Source organism: Daldinia childiae (assembly GCF_008694065.1).
Source record: "Daldinia childiae strain JS-1345 chromosome Unknown Scaffold7, whole genome shotgun sequence".
NCBI lineage: Eukaryota > Fungi > Ascomycota > Sordariomycetes > Xylariales > Hypoxylaceae > Daldinia > Daldinia childiae.
In genome coordinates this window covers 1,134,708-1,147,773 of record NW_022984648.1, presented here as the reverse complement: position 1 = coordinate 1,147,773, position 13,066 = coordinate 1,134,708, and the positions used below count along the sequence as shown (strand labels likewise).

At 47.7% G+C, this 13,066-nt stretch overlaps 4 protein-coding genes across 5 annotated transcripts; 2 read left to right on the top strand and 2 right to left on the bottom strand.

Moving 5' to 3' along the window:
* Positions 1-157: 157 nt before the first annotated feature.
* GL218_06603 (putative beta-glucosidase F) lies at positions 158-3,043 on the top strand (the record flags this gene model as incomplete). 2 transcript variants are annotated; one of them, XM_033583327.1, is made up of 4 exons in its annotated part: positions 158-383; positions 519-947; positions 1,002-1,090; positions 1,148-3,043. In XM_033583327.1, the coding sequence occupies 4 exons, from the start codon at positions 158-160 to the stop codon at positions 3,041-3,043; spliced, it is 2,640 nt and encodes an 879-aa protein (XP_033433656.1). The 2 variants fall into 2 exon arrangements, with proteins under 2 accessions (XP_033433656.1, XP_033433657.1); XM_033583326.1 differs by having other exon boundaries at positions 158-389.
* A 628-nt stretch (positions 3,044-3,671) lies between these two features.
* Positions 3,672-4,218, bottom strand: GL218_06602 (uncharacterized protein; the record flags this gene model as incomplete). The annotated part of the gene is made up of 2 exons (XM_033583325.1): positions 3,672-4,011; positions 4,118-4,218. The coding sequence occupies 2 exons, from the start codon at positions 4,216-4,218 to the stop codon at positions 3,672-3,674; spliced, it is 441 nt and encodes a 146-aa protein (XP_033433366.1).
* A 2,062-nt stretch (positions 4,219-6,280) lies between these two features.
* Positions 6,281-8,155, top strand: GL218_06601 (uncharacterized protein; the record flags this gene model as incomplete). Its single annotated transcript, XM_033583324.1, has 2 exons — positions 6,281-7,679; positions 7,731-8,155. The coding sequence occupies 2 exons, from the start codon at positions 6,281-6,283 to the stop codon at positions 8,153-8,155; spliced, it is 1,824 nt and encodes a 607-aa protein (XP_033433365.1).
* Positions 8,156-10,359: 2,204 nt separating this feature from the next.
* On the bottom strand, positions 10,360-11,538 carry GL218_06600 (Eukaryotic translation initiation factor NCBP; the record flags this gene model as incomplete). Its single annotated transcript, XM_033583323.1, has 3 exons — positions 10,360-10,558; positions 10,613-11,431; positions 11,501-11,538. 3 exons carry the CDS (start codon positions 11,536-11,538, stop codon positions 10,360-10,362), a joined length of 1,056 nt encoding a protein of 351 aa, XP_033433364.1.
* Positions 11,539-13,066: the final 1,528 nt, after the last annotated feature.

The following is a 13,066-nucleotide window of genomic DNA, read 5'->3' as shown; positions in this document are numbered from 1 at the left end:
TGAAAATAGTGTTGCTTTACTGTCCAGCCACACAGCTCGCGTGTTCACCAGTCCGCGATGCACTTTTAAAGTGCTGCAAATATATACACTTAATTACCTAGGGAAACTCGTGTTACCCTGTCCTTTCTTTAGCATAATTATAATAATAATCTTCAATATGGGGCGCCATTCAGGACTCCGTAGCCTTTCGTTATGTTTACTCGCGAGCACGGCGTCAGCCTCCGTATTACTCACTCGGGATCCCGTCCCGGAGGGCTTCGTCGCCGCCCCGTATTACCCGACCCCTTACGGCGGTTGGGCCGATGACTGGTCCGAGAGCTATGAAAAAGCAATCAAGTTGGTGTCGCAAATGACACTAGCCGAGAAAGTTAACATAACTGCTGGTACTGGTCTTTTTATGGTATATATTACTTGCACAACTTATACGGAACCTTCTTACTAACTATAGTTTAGGGTATGATAACTAACTAATCAGAACTATCCGAAATAACATTTAAAATACTAACATACGATTTCAGGCCGTTGTGTTGGAAATACTGGCAGTATACCACGATTGGGGTTCCCGGAGCTATGCTTACAAGATGGTCCTCTGGGTGTGCGCACAACAGACAACGTCACTGCTTTTCCTGCTGGTATCACTACCGGCGCAACATTTAGCAAGGATTTAATGTATGAAAGAGGTGTCGCACTTGGTGAGGAATTCAAGGGGAAGGGCGCCAACTTCTACTTGGGACCAAGCGTTGGAGCCCTAGGAAGAAAGCCGAGGGGTGGCCGAAATTGGGAGGGCTTCGGATCCGATCCCGTCCTTCAAGCTATTTCCGGAGCCCAGACGATCAAAGGTGTGCAAGAGCAAGGTGTCATCGCTACACTGAAGCATTTGATCGGAAATGAGCAGGAGCTTTACCGCATGTACAACCCATTCCAGCAAGCATACAGTTCCAATATTGGTAAGCGTACATGACAGTATTATTTGTTGGTTCTAGAGACTGATTGGGCTTTAGATGACCGAGCGGTACACGAGCTATACCTTTGGCCATTCGCAGAAGGCGTCAAGGCTGGAGTCGGCTCAATAATGTCCTCTTATAATGCGGTATGTTAGCTTACGATTGTATTCTGATTTGGGCGGGCCTTATTAATTAAGCTATAGATCAACGGATCTGCAGCCTCTCAGAACAGCCATATTCTGAATGGCCTCCTGAAAGATGAACTAGGCTTCCAAGGCCTTGTCATGACCGATTGGCTTGCGCAGATTTCAGGAGTAGCGTCCGCTCTCGCTGGCCTCGATATGTCTATGCCCGGAGATACAATTGGCAACAACGTACCGTTGTTTGGCTACTCTAACTGGATGTACGAACTTTCACGATCGGTATTAAACGGCTCTGTACCTGTCGATCGACTAAACGATATGGCTACACGTGTCGTCGCTACGTGGTATCAGCTTGGCCAAGATGAGGACTATCCTCTTCCTAACTTTTCTTCGAACACGGCAGATCGCGAAGGTCCACTCTACCCAGGTGCACTATTTTCCCCGGTCGGTGTCGTCAACGAATACGTCAATGTTCAAGCCGATCACAAGGTGGTCGCTAAACAAGTGGCTCAAGAGGCGATCACGCTACTAAAGAACAACGGCAGCTTTCTTCCACTGTCAACTTCAGCGCCCCTCTTCGTATTTGGCACCGATGCTCAAGCTGACCCTCAAGGTATCAACTCGTGCACAGACAAGAGCTGCAACCGAGGCTTGCTCGGTATGGGATGGGGTTCAGGATCCGCGAACTACCCTTACATAGATGACCCGATTAGCTCGTTCAAGCGAAAAGCAACCAACGTGACATACTACGCTACGGATAGCTTCCCGTCCGCCCCAGCGCCGACCGAAGACGATGTTGCTGTTGTATTCATCACATCCGATGCTGGAGAGAATTCGTATACTGTTGAGGGCAACCACGGTGACCGCGACGAATCTGGTTTGAAGGCCTGGCACAATGGTGACGAGCTTGTTCAAAAAGCAGCCGCAAAATACAGCAACGTTGTCGTTGTCGTCCACACTGTTGGCCCTATCATTATGGAGCCTTGGATTGATCTCCCTTCTGTTAAAGCGGTCCTCGTTGCCCATCTTCCGGGGCAGGAAGCCGGCGACTCGTTAACTGAGATCATATACGGCGAGGCATCACCCAGTGGGCATCTACCGTACAGTATTCCCGTCTCCGAGGACGACTATCCCGATAGTCTTGACCTAGTTGCCACGCCTCTCAGCCAGACGCAGGATACTTACTCAGAAGGCCTGTACATCGACTACCGGTATCTAAACAAGCAGAACATCAAGCCGCGCTTTGCCTTCGGTCACGGCCTAAGCTATGCGTCCTTCAGCTTCTCCAACGCTACCATCACCCGTGTGACGGAGCTGTCCGAAGTCCCACCGGCTCGCCCCTCAAAGCCCGCATCTCCCGTCGCTAGCCTAAACACCACCATTCCCGCTGCGTCTGAAGCGTACTTCCCAGCCAGCTTCGACCGTATCTGGCGATACCTCTACCCATGGTTATCCAACGGCGACGCCGATGCCGCGTATAAGATTGGCGCGGCCGGCGACAAGAAGTACCCATACCCAGTAGGTTACTCTGGCACGCAGAAGACAGACCTTCCGCCCGCAGGCGGCCCCAGCGGCGGCAATCCCGCTATCTGGGACGTCGCGTACACGATCAAAGTCACAGTGACGAACAACGCTAAGGAGGGCACAACGGCTGGAAAAGCCGTCGCGCAGGCATACGTCCAGTTCCCCGAGGACGCGGGCGTCGACACCCCCGTCATCCAACTCCGCGACTTCGCGAAGACGGGAGCAGCGCTCGCGCCCGGGCAGAGCGAGACTCTGGAGCTGAGCCTCTCGCGCAAGGACGTAAGCGTCTGGGATACGGTGCGGCAGAACTGGGTCGTGCCGAAGCCGGATGGGAAGTACAAGATCTGGGTCGGCGAGGCGAGCGATGCTTTGTCCGTGGTGTGTTACTCGGATAGCTTGGAGTGCGAGACGGGCGCTAAGAGTCCCGTTTAGGGGATAGGAGATTTGCGTCTGGGGAATGGGTCGGTGATGATGATGGAGATGGGGATGAGTTTGGGGATGGGGATGATGGAGTGGCGGAGAGATGGATGGGAGATGGATGGTGTGTTAATAGAGCTATAAATAACGCTCTTCGTGTAATTTCGCAGTATTATTATTAAATGAATGGGCCGCATACACCTAAATGGCCCCTTTGAAGCCATCACTTCTAAGCTTTCTTGTGAGACTGGGCTTTCGTATATTGGAGATATATACCACTCACTGTCTTAAAAGCTATCGTATACTTAGGACAAGATATTAAAGTAGCATACCTCTTATAATGGATCTAGGAAGAGGCTAACTACCAGACATATAGTTTAAAAACCGCTTCGACCTGTTGGATCTTGAGATCTCTACATTTAGAGACGGTTCTTGGAATATACAGTTCTATATGTAGTATATAGTACACCCCATACCCACTACACAATCCTCACCGAGGGCACCGAGCTAGTTCCTACTCATGGACGCAGAGAGTACGCCTCCCATGAATTCCCCATAGAAACTCGCCATCTCATCTATACGTCGTCCCCTGCCGGACCCCAGACCTTAGCAAGGCGAGGTACACAAAGAGAAAACAGACAACCTAGTTCGACAGCGTAGACCTCTTCTTCTCCCGGCGCCGCTGCAGGGTCTTGCGGCCGTTGTGCGAGCGCACGCGGCTGAGGAACCCGTGACGCCGCTTGCGCACCAAGCGACTCGTCCTAGCCATCGTCGGCCGCGGGCCGAAGCGCACCTGGGCTGCGCCGGAGAGCCAGGGGTGCGCGGTTAGCGAGGTCTTGGGGACGAGGTCTGCTGTTGCTCCGGCGCTGGGTTGGGGGGCGAAGGATTGGAGGAGGAGGTTGTTGGAGCTGCAGGGGGACCGGAAGACGGATCCGGGGGAGGCGTGGAGTGTGGGGCGGAGCGTGGGGAGGGAGGAGAATGTTCTAGGGAGTGTTAGTTGGAGAGTTCTAAAGGTATGTAGATAGGTAGAGGTAGGTATGTTTGGTGGTTGGTTTGGTGGAAAGAGTGGGAATGGTGTGCGGTACGGACCTTCGTGTAGATAGCAGTTGTATGGATGCCGTCGTTGAGGTTAAGGCAGCTTTGCTGGCGCCGCGAGCTCGTGGCAGAGCGGCTAGAGCGAAAGACCGCATTGTGTGGGTGTGTGTGTGTGTGTGAAGAGGAGGACCGAGGCGTGCTAGGACTCAATGGCTCAATGTATCTTCATGCTTCTCTTCCTATCTGCCTTCCCCAAGCGTAGATCCCCTACCCAATTGGCTCTATTATGGCGTTGGGCTGGTTGCAATTGGCGTTTCAGCTGGATATAAGGCGGTTGTGGTCGTTCGCTCTCGCGGGGTTTAGTGAGTGAGGCTTCTCGCGATGCCGAAAATTCGGATAAAAGATTAATTGAGTAGATTTATGGAACGGCCCGTCAGAGTCCGTGATCAGCTGTCAGCACGCCCATGATCTCTTATCGATAAGAAAACATATTGCAATAGAAAATAAGTTTGCGATTTTACAGGCGTGCTACAATGAAAATGAAGTGTGTTGGTGCTATAGATTATGGGACTACAATACTGGATATGTTAAGACCGTGTTTTCTATTCCTTCATCATCCCAGTTAATATGTTATCGAATGTCTCTATAATAACTTCAAATGGGCAGTTGAGCGTCTTCTAAATAAAAACGATGGGCGAGCTACTATACGAAACAAATGTCTACTTAAAACAAAAATTTTCAATTGGGTAATTTAATATTACACGAGCACCTGGGATGGCACACAGATGGCAGTCAATTCCTTGCGAGGTCGAAAGATTCAAGGACATTATCAACGTAATCAAAGTACGATGCTAGGCAGCTAGGTACTTCCAAATAGTCTCTCTTCCTCATGTCGCTGCTCAAGGCACCGATCATAATGAAAAAAGTGAGAAAATCAAAAATTCCGCTCCCTACGATCCACGAGGGATAATAGAAGAGGGTCAGCTCCGCGATGTGCAATGCAGGCGTCTCCCCTTAAGAACCCTCATGCTTGAGCGAAGGTTCTTGGAACAAGGTAAGTATGAAGAAGAAAAGGAAAAGAATTCTCAGATTCGAGGAGAGTGGCCATACATTTATACATTTTCTGAAGGCGGTGAGTGGGGCAGAAACTAAGCAAACAAAGCAAGTGCGGCAGAATTCCAGGGCAAGCAAAGAAAGAGACCAATCAGGAAACAATCATTTTGTTAGCAAATAGTCTCTTTCAGCCGCTAGGTACCCCACCACTTAGAATGCAAAAGGGTCAGTGCTCCCTTGCTCAATAAGAAGGTACTTTGAAATTGCAGCATTTTTTCTAAGCTCTAAAAGTACCTAACCTAACCTATGGTATTGCACCTTTCCAGGTACCTACCAATCTATATAAATCTCGTCAGAATAAACACCGGTACAAGTTACCTAACATATTATGTCTGCCTTATATCGGCAACACTTGGTACCTTATACATTATTCTTTCAAGAAGGTAAAGGTCCACTACGACAGAGAGCACGGTCCACATACATATCCGATAAAGGGCACGGTCCAAGTCGAATACGCTAACATGTCATTTACTCCATATTATATAAACGCTAGCCTTGATGGAGTAATTCAATTTGCTAGTCTCGACGCGTTTCCTTCCTTAGGTACCCTGGTTTTCGCGTTTAAACGCGTTCTTCGATCCACCATCTAATCCTGGACAATCGCTCAACTCGATCACTCTTTCACCAATTACCTTCTAATCAAGACAATTTGGTGAAGCCTCATACTACTACATATTACTGTCTCCGAAAGAGACTTGCTGAGTTTAACTGTCTATATTTGCCCGCGACCCTTTATTACATCTGAACTTCTCTAGTATTCATTCTATAATCAACTTGATCTTAGATTGACTGCTAGTTTATTGCCCTTATCCTGTAATGAGCTAGGGAACCCACCCTTAATCAATTACCTCAATGCCTCTATTTTCGATATCCCCAAATATCCAAGAGTCACCGACAACACCGAGGAAAAGAACGCACGAGGACTTTGTTGACTCTCCTAGCCATCTCGCTATCGGAGAACCTTCTCATTCAGAGAACCTAGGAAAGCTGAAATCTGCTGGAGTGTCTGTCCCTGTTATCAACACTCCACGTAAGTATTGTCTTTTTATTATATACCTTGCGTCTACAGTTGCTAATGTCTATGTTATAGAGTTGCCTACATCAATGGCGACAATGGATGCAACCCCGGGAAGTAGCCCCGCGGCTTTAACTGAAGCCGGATCCAGTCCAGCAATGAGGAAATCACTCTCACCAAATAAGACACCCTTATCATCTCCCTCAGCGTCGGGTAGCACAGCTTCTCAGCCTACACAGACAGCTTTTCTTTCCGCGCCTACAACCCAAAAGGCACAAGGAGCCAAGCGAAAGCCGTCAACTATCGAAGAGAAGCTCAATGCCACTAAGCGACAGAAATTAGGAACCAAAGCACCAGAAAAGCTCGAAAAGGAAGGGACTAAAGGTGCTGAGAAAGCTAAGAAAGAAAAGGAGGCTGAGGAGAAGCGGCAAGCGAAAGAAGCGAAGGCGGCCGAGAAGGCCAAGAAAGAAGCCGAAGCGGCTGAGAAACGTCAGAAGAAGGAGGCCGAGGCCGCTGAAAAGGCTAAGAAGAAGGCTGCTGACGAGGCAGCTAAAGCAGCAAAGGCTGCTGAGAAGGAGAAAAAAGATGCGGCTAAAGAAGCTGCCAAGCGCAAACAGGAAGAAGCGAAAGGGCGACAGCAAAGCATGCTGGCGGTTTTCGTCCAGCGAGCTCTCAATGCGCCCCCGAAGAAGACTACCGAGCAAATCACGAAACCTTCTACGGAATCCGATGCCGCCACTGGCTCACCGAAAGCCAAATCTAAGTTGGAGAAGTCGCCGTACGACCGAGTATTCCAGCCCTTCTTCGTTAAGCCCGACGTCATGCTAGCTCCACAGCCGTTTGAAATGGACGATGAGACCAAAGATGCCAAATCTAGAATTCTGGACCAGTACATTCGTGGCGAACGAGGCGAATTCAACCCCAAGCCGTTCAATCCAACAGAAACCTTCAACTTGGCATTCACGCGGAAGCGTGGTATTATCCCGCCCAGCGTAAAGAGCATCATGGAAACTATACACAGCGAGGCTGAGCAGGCAGGCACAAAAACAGAGTCACAGACCAAAAAACTGGCCGAAAACGCGCAAGAACGACTCAATGCTATCGCAACTAAATACCTATCTTTCTACGAAGACGTCAGACCACCGTATTTCGGAACCGTCACTACGCCTATTGGGGCCACGAAACTCCGCTTCATATCCCGTAGACCCGTCGGAAAAGCCCTCCCACTGAATTACGACTACGATTCTGAAGCGGAATGGGTGGAAGACGACGGTGAAGACCTAGATGATGAAGATGACGATGACGATTCTCATGATGGCGATGGAGAAATGGAGGACTTCCTTGACGATTCTGAGGATCAGCCTACTACGACCCGGCCAACTTTCCTTGGTGAAAAAGAGCCGGTTAGCACTGGTATTTGTTTTGAGGATCAAACGAGACTTGGCCCTTGTTCTACCACATACAAATATCAACTTGAGTTCCTACTAGGTAAGCTGAGTCAAATTAATGATTTGATATCTTGAATTAACAAAGTTACAGATACACTTGACCAACACTCAGGAATTGATCCCTTCTCAACTTCCTACTGGCCAGCTCCTGCGAAGAAAGCCACAGCGAAGAGTGCAGTTACATCTACGACAGCCGCTTCGACGGCTATGCCTCCGCCTGACGTGCCCACAAGCGCCCCAACGCTTACTTCCGGTACAGGTAGTTCTCCTCCAGCATTAGAGAACCAAAATGTAGTTCCGAAGGACGTCTTTGATGAGTTCAGACAAGCTATCATCAGCAATGAGCTCAAAGAGTTTACCAAGGGAACGATCATAGAGATGTTGACGAAGAAGTTCCCCAGCTGTACGAAGGCACAGGTGAAAGCGACATTGGACAAAGTCGCCCACCGTGTTAGTGTCCCCGGTGCAAAGAAGAATGTCAAGCAATGGGCACTTCTACCAGCATATGCCTTGTGATTTTGTTTTTGAATTCGGCACAGCACATTCACATTGAGAGGAGTGGCGTTATGATACCAATGCGTGGGAGAAGAGGAATCTTCTGTTCAGGGGTTTATGCATGGCCTAGGTAGGGGGGAGTCACTACTGTATTGCATTACGTTATACTACCAAAAGCAATAACGGACGCACCATACAAGCTTTGCTTTTCTTACAACATGAAAGGAAAAGCCCACATCTATTGTACATTTTGTGTTTGAGATTGCAAAATCTCGTCGGCGGGGATCTTTGCGAGATCCGGTTTGGTAAAGGGGGGATTCTGGACGGACGGCTGGCTGGTTGGTTTTGAGTTCACAGGACAAGGTCAAAATTAATGACATGGAACGAACTGATTTCGATTTCAATGTATTTTTTTTTTTCTTTTCTTCTCTTCGGTGACGTGACGTGATGTTTTTGTGACGAGTTACCTCTTTTGTGATTAGGTACGATGATTGATTGTTATTATTCTTTTCTTATGTCTTTGTGCCTTGATCCTGAATAGAAATCGTTAATTCGACTTTGCAGTTGTAGTTGTAGTTGCTTCATTATCATAGTGCTTAGACTTTTAATTGAGTTGCTTTGCTCGTAATCTCTTGCGCCTAGGTTTCAAGAGCCCGTAGTAGGGCTTGCATAAGTATGTGGGATTCGAGTAAATAAAGAAGACTATGTCCTTATTTAACATGCAGGAAGTAGAAGATGATGATTCGCTAGGTAGTTATGTAAATGCAATAACCTTTACCTCATATTCGAGAAAAAGGCCGTGGTTCCTAAGCTAGATTATATGTGATATATGCAGAAGACCTTCAATACTTGGGGTCTTCGTATCTTAGTATAATTTGTTGAGTCATCCTCGAACACGGCAAGTTAAGTTTTTGTATGATGACGAATATACCCAAGGGTAAAAGGAAGGGACATATATCCCTCCCTCTTCCTGAACTATCTATTGCCCTCTTCCCTATATTTCCATACTAGTTTCCTTGAGATAGAAAAGAAGCTTGAGAAAAGTACATACATGTATATAAGTAAGATATACTTTATGATCAGACTTATAGTCGGTAGGACATATTCTCCCGTTGAACACGGTGAAACGACTCACACCAGAGTTAGTATCTTCCGCAATGTAACTAATCGCTAGTATTACGTTATACCTCTCCAACTCAAAGGACCTCACAGGCCAAGCACCAGCGTATCAGTATCAGTGTCAGTGTCCCCTAGGTTCACACCTAGAGTAGGTGTTTAATCCATACAACGTGTGTCTTACCTTTAAGAAGCAATGTCTACATACTCCGGGGTGAGTTCCTCCTATTCAACCAAGCCCATGGACAGACTATTTCATCTTATATACTACTTGAGAGCATATACATAGTTACCACAATCCTCCTCCATCTCTACACTCGATCTAGAAATACCATCTGCACATCTCAAAGACTCTTAATTCCCAAATCCCTAGTTTCCTTAGACACCTATTCATCATGTAACTAGACCACCGCTAGCCTCCAGCAGCGTCTGAATTTTAATACAGCTACCTATACAATACATCAAAGCGTAGAATCATACGGCCCGACAGCCTAGCTCGTCGGGCCCGTCCTTACCAACCACAAGGGGGTGTGTATTATTTGGTTTCGGGGGGTTTTCTTTTTCGTCAGACGCATTTAACCACACACACTAAAAAAGAAACCAAACATGCCGCAAGAACCTATCATAATCATATGACATCCCCCCTCCATAATGTACACATACAACACATAACATATACACACATACATACAGACGTCATCGGCATCTGAAAATTTTAGTTACACATTCATCCTAGACCCGGCTCTTGGGGATGAGGGGGGTAAGTAGGAGGAGCCACTTGGAAGAGTTTTTGGGGGGCTTTTTTTTTTTTTCGTGTCATGGCTAGCAAGCAAACACAGGGCGTCGTCGAATGAGGAGGGGACGAGACGTTTGAGACGAGACGAAACCCCAAGCAGGCAGCAACAAGCAGCATAACCCAATAAACAAGAATGGCCTGTTTTCGCATTGATCAGAACGCTTCTACCCTAATACAATTCACTGCTTGTTTTTCTAGTCGGGACCGTCCTCACCGTAATGATTCTGCGCGGGAAAAACCATGCATGAAAATGCGAATATTTATTTGTAAAGCCACCTCATAATCGACAGGGTTCGAATCTTTCCTGATCCCGCTACGATCGCTGCTGCTCGTCTTGTAACTGTCGATTTTTGTTATTGTTGTTATGGGTTCGCTTATCGCTGTGGTGGTTCTGCGCCGCCTTCTCGCGGCGCATCTCGTCAATAGCAGAACGCTGCTGCATACTAGCGTCGTGGCTCTTGAACTCGATGCGAGTTTCGGGTGGACAGTTCAGCACGCGCCGCATCGTCTCACTGATAATTGTAAGTAAAAAAGTACCTAACGAGAGATATAATGAATAGACGTACCGGATCTTGAGGACTTTCTGTCCAGTGCTACGAGTCCAAATACTCAGCACGTCCTCTCCGTTGCGCATACTCAGTACAACACCGCAGAGCTCATCGGTCTCGTCTCCAAATTGGTCGCCAACGCAGGCCATCAGAAGATCTTCATAGTACCGATCAGCGACACCTTTCTTCAGTCGCAGTACCCACTTTCCGCCGAGCTTGTTTTCGTCGTCTTCCCATATTGGACGGATACCCTTCTTGAAGAAATGGTAGTCTGATACCGTAGGTAACGACGAGGGCCGTTTCAAGTGTGAATAGGCCAGCCAAAACTCCTCGACAGTCTTAACTGACATCATAGCATGTAACGTCTTGTCATATTCGATATAGCCGTTGGCCTTAGTGATAGGCGGCCTGTACCAAAAGACCCACGTGTCGCGGAGAGGGTGTGTTGATGCCGCAGACGCATGCTGAGCGCTCGTCTCAGAAATGGAGCCCATGGAAGGTTTGCCGGTGGTGGATCGCATAGCTTCCTTTGCCGTCTTCTCGGAGGAGGGGGTCTTGGCGCCAACTGCACCCATGGCTTGCTCGAAGGGATTTCCTTGAGACTTGGGAGTCTTGGCCGAACCGAACGATGCGAATGCGCCGGATCCGAGGCCAAACTGATTAGCCCCTCCGGCGCTAGTAGGAGAGGTCAGGGTGCCGCCGGGAGTCGTCGCGCCAAAGGCGTTCGAGCGGCCGTGGGATGAAGTGGTGCCATTTCGACGTGCTAGACTCGAGAAGTCCCGCGGGGTTGTGGAATTATCGGACTGACTCGGCGTGGACAGAGAGAGGTTGGTAACACTACAGGAGTAGAAGCGGTTAGTACTCAAGACGAAGCGGGAATCTCGACACGGACAAGGTCGGACTCACTTGTTACGACGAGTCCATATCGATTCCTGTCTATCCATGTTGAACTACTAGCACGTACGTCGGTCGCTCCCAGTAGGACGAGTGTGTTGAAACTCCCCAGTACCACCGATACACCGTCTACAATTCAAAAACTCGTCGAACCACGCTCTTTTTAACAATACTATTGGGAAGCTTCGCTAATATGATACGCCACGTGAAGGTGGGAGGTGGGAGGTGGGAGATGGTGGGCGGTTCAAGTATGTAGATCTAAACGATGTGAAAAGATGCAAGTGATGATCTTAGGATTGTGGATGAGGTAAGGGTGGAAGGATTTTCGAATTTTAGTCGGTACTGCTGTATGGTATTTTCGGTAAAGTCAATATCGAGAAGAGTGACGGGTTTCTTTGGTATATTGTATATTAAGTTATTCGGCGAGCTCATTCGTGGGGAAGAAGTTTCAAAAGTTCCAACTTTTCCAGCGTTCCTATGGCGTATGATAAATTAGGCCTAGCTCCCTTTTGCTACCTTTGTCGCTCTTGCTCATTGCTTAGGTAGGCGACTGCATTTAGCCAGCCGACCGCCAGGTGACTATACCACAGCAAGCTCTGCTCGCTCTTGCCTCCTATGGTAATTAATTTGGTGGAGCCATGCAAGTGGAGCCGTCCTGAAAAAAAATCGGCATGTTAAGTTTTTAACTTTTTGTCCGGTGACTTTTGTTTCTCTTTCTTCTTTTTTCATCATTTTAAAGACCACCAACTCAAATCATCGCCAGCCTGCCAATTTGATTTCTACGCTGCTGGCGACTCCGATGTGTGCGTCGAGAGTAACTTCATTGTGTATCCCTTGTTAAAAACCATTGTCACGAGGGCCCTTAACTGCTGGCTACCATGATGCGATGATGACCTGAAACAAGTTTGGACAGTTGATAACCATACATAGAAATTTCTATAGACACCTCGGCCAACTTATATAAGCACAGGTTACGCCAGAGCTGTTTGATATTGTAGGTAAGCCATGCAGATTTTCTTATTGCATTCTGCATCAGCTCTGATGATCTCTTTTGAGCCTGGTAATCCAATAGTGTTCAGCCAACAAAATGTGTAATCTGTCGTCACGATAGTCTGCGCAGTGGTTGAACTTGCGGAAAAAATCGGCATGTCTGAACCCTGTGCTACGAAATATCGATGTCAAGAGGAACCAGCGCGGATATTTACTAATAAAAGCTAGCAGCATTCAATAATTAACTCGTCGCATCATATACTATATTCATAAGGCCGTTGTGCATTTATCTCTTGACGAATGTCTACGTAAACGCTTTAGAGTCCAAAATATGATTATTGATATAATTAAGATTCGGGTAACTCAACAGTATATTCCTACTTGCTCGGAATATTAAGTCCTTAGATTGCCCTATCGCGTAATGATTAGACATGCATGCACATGCTGCAAGATCGACTACAAGATTTCGCATATCGTAGGCATTTGATACCGAGTTGGATATTCAAGAATGTGGTAAAATGCAATATCATTTACGGGTTAACCTCTATACGCACCAACCCACTGAGTTCTATAATCGTCCAAGGAAAC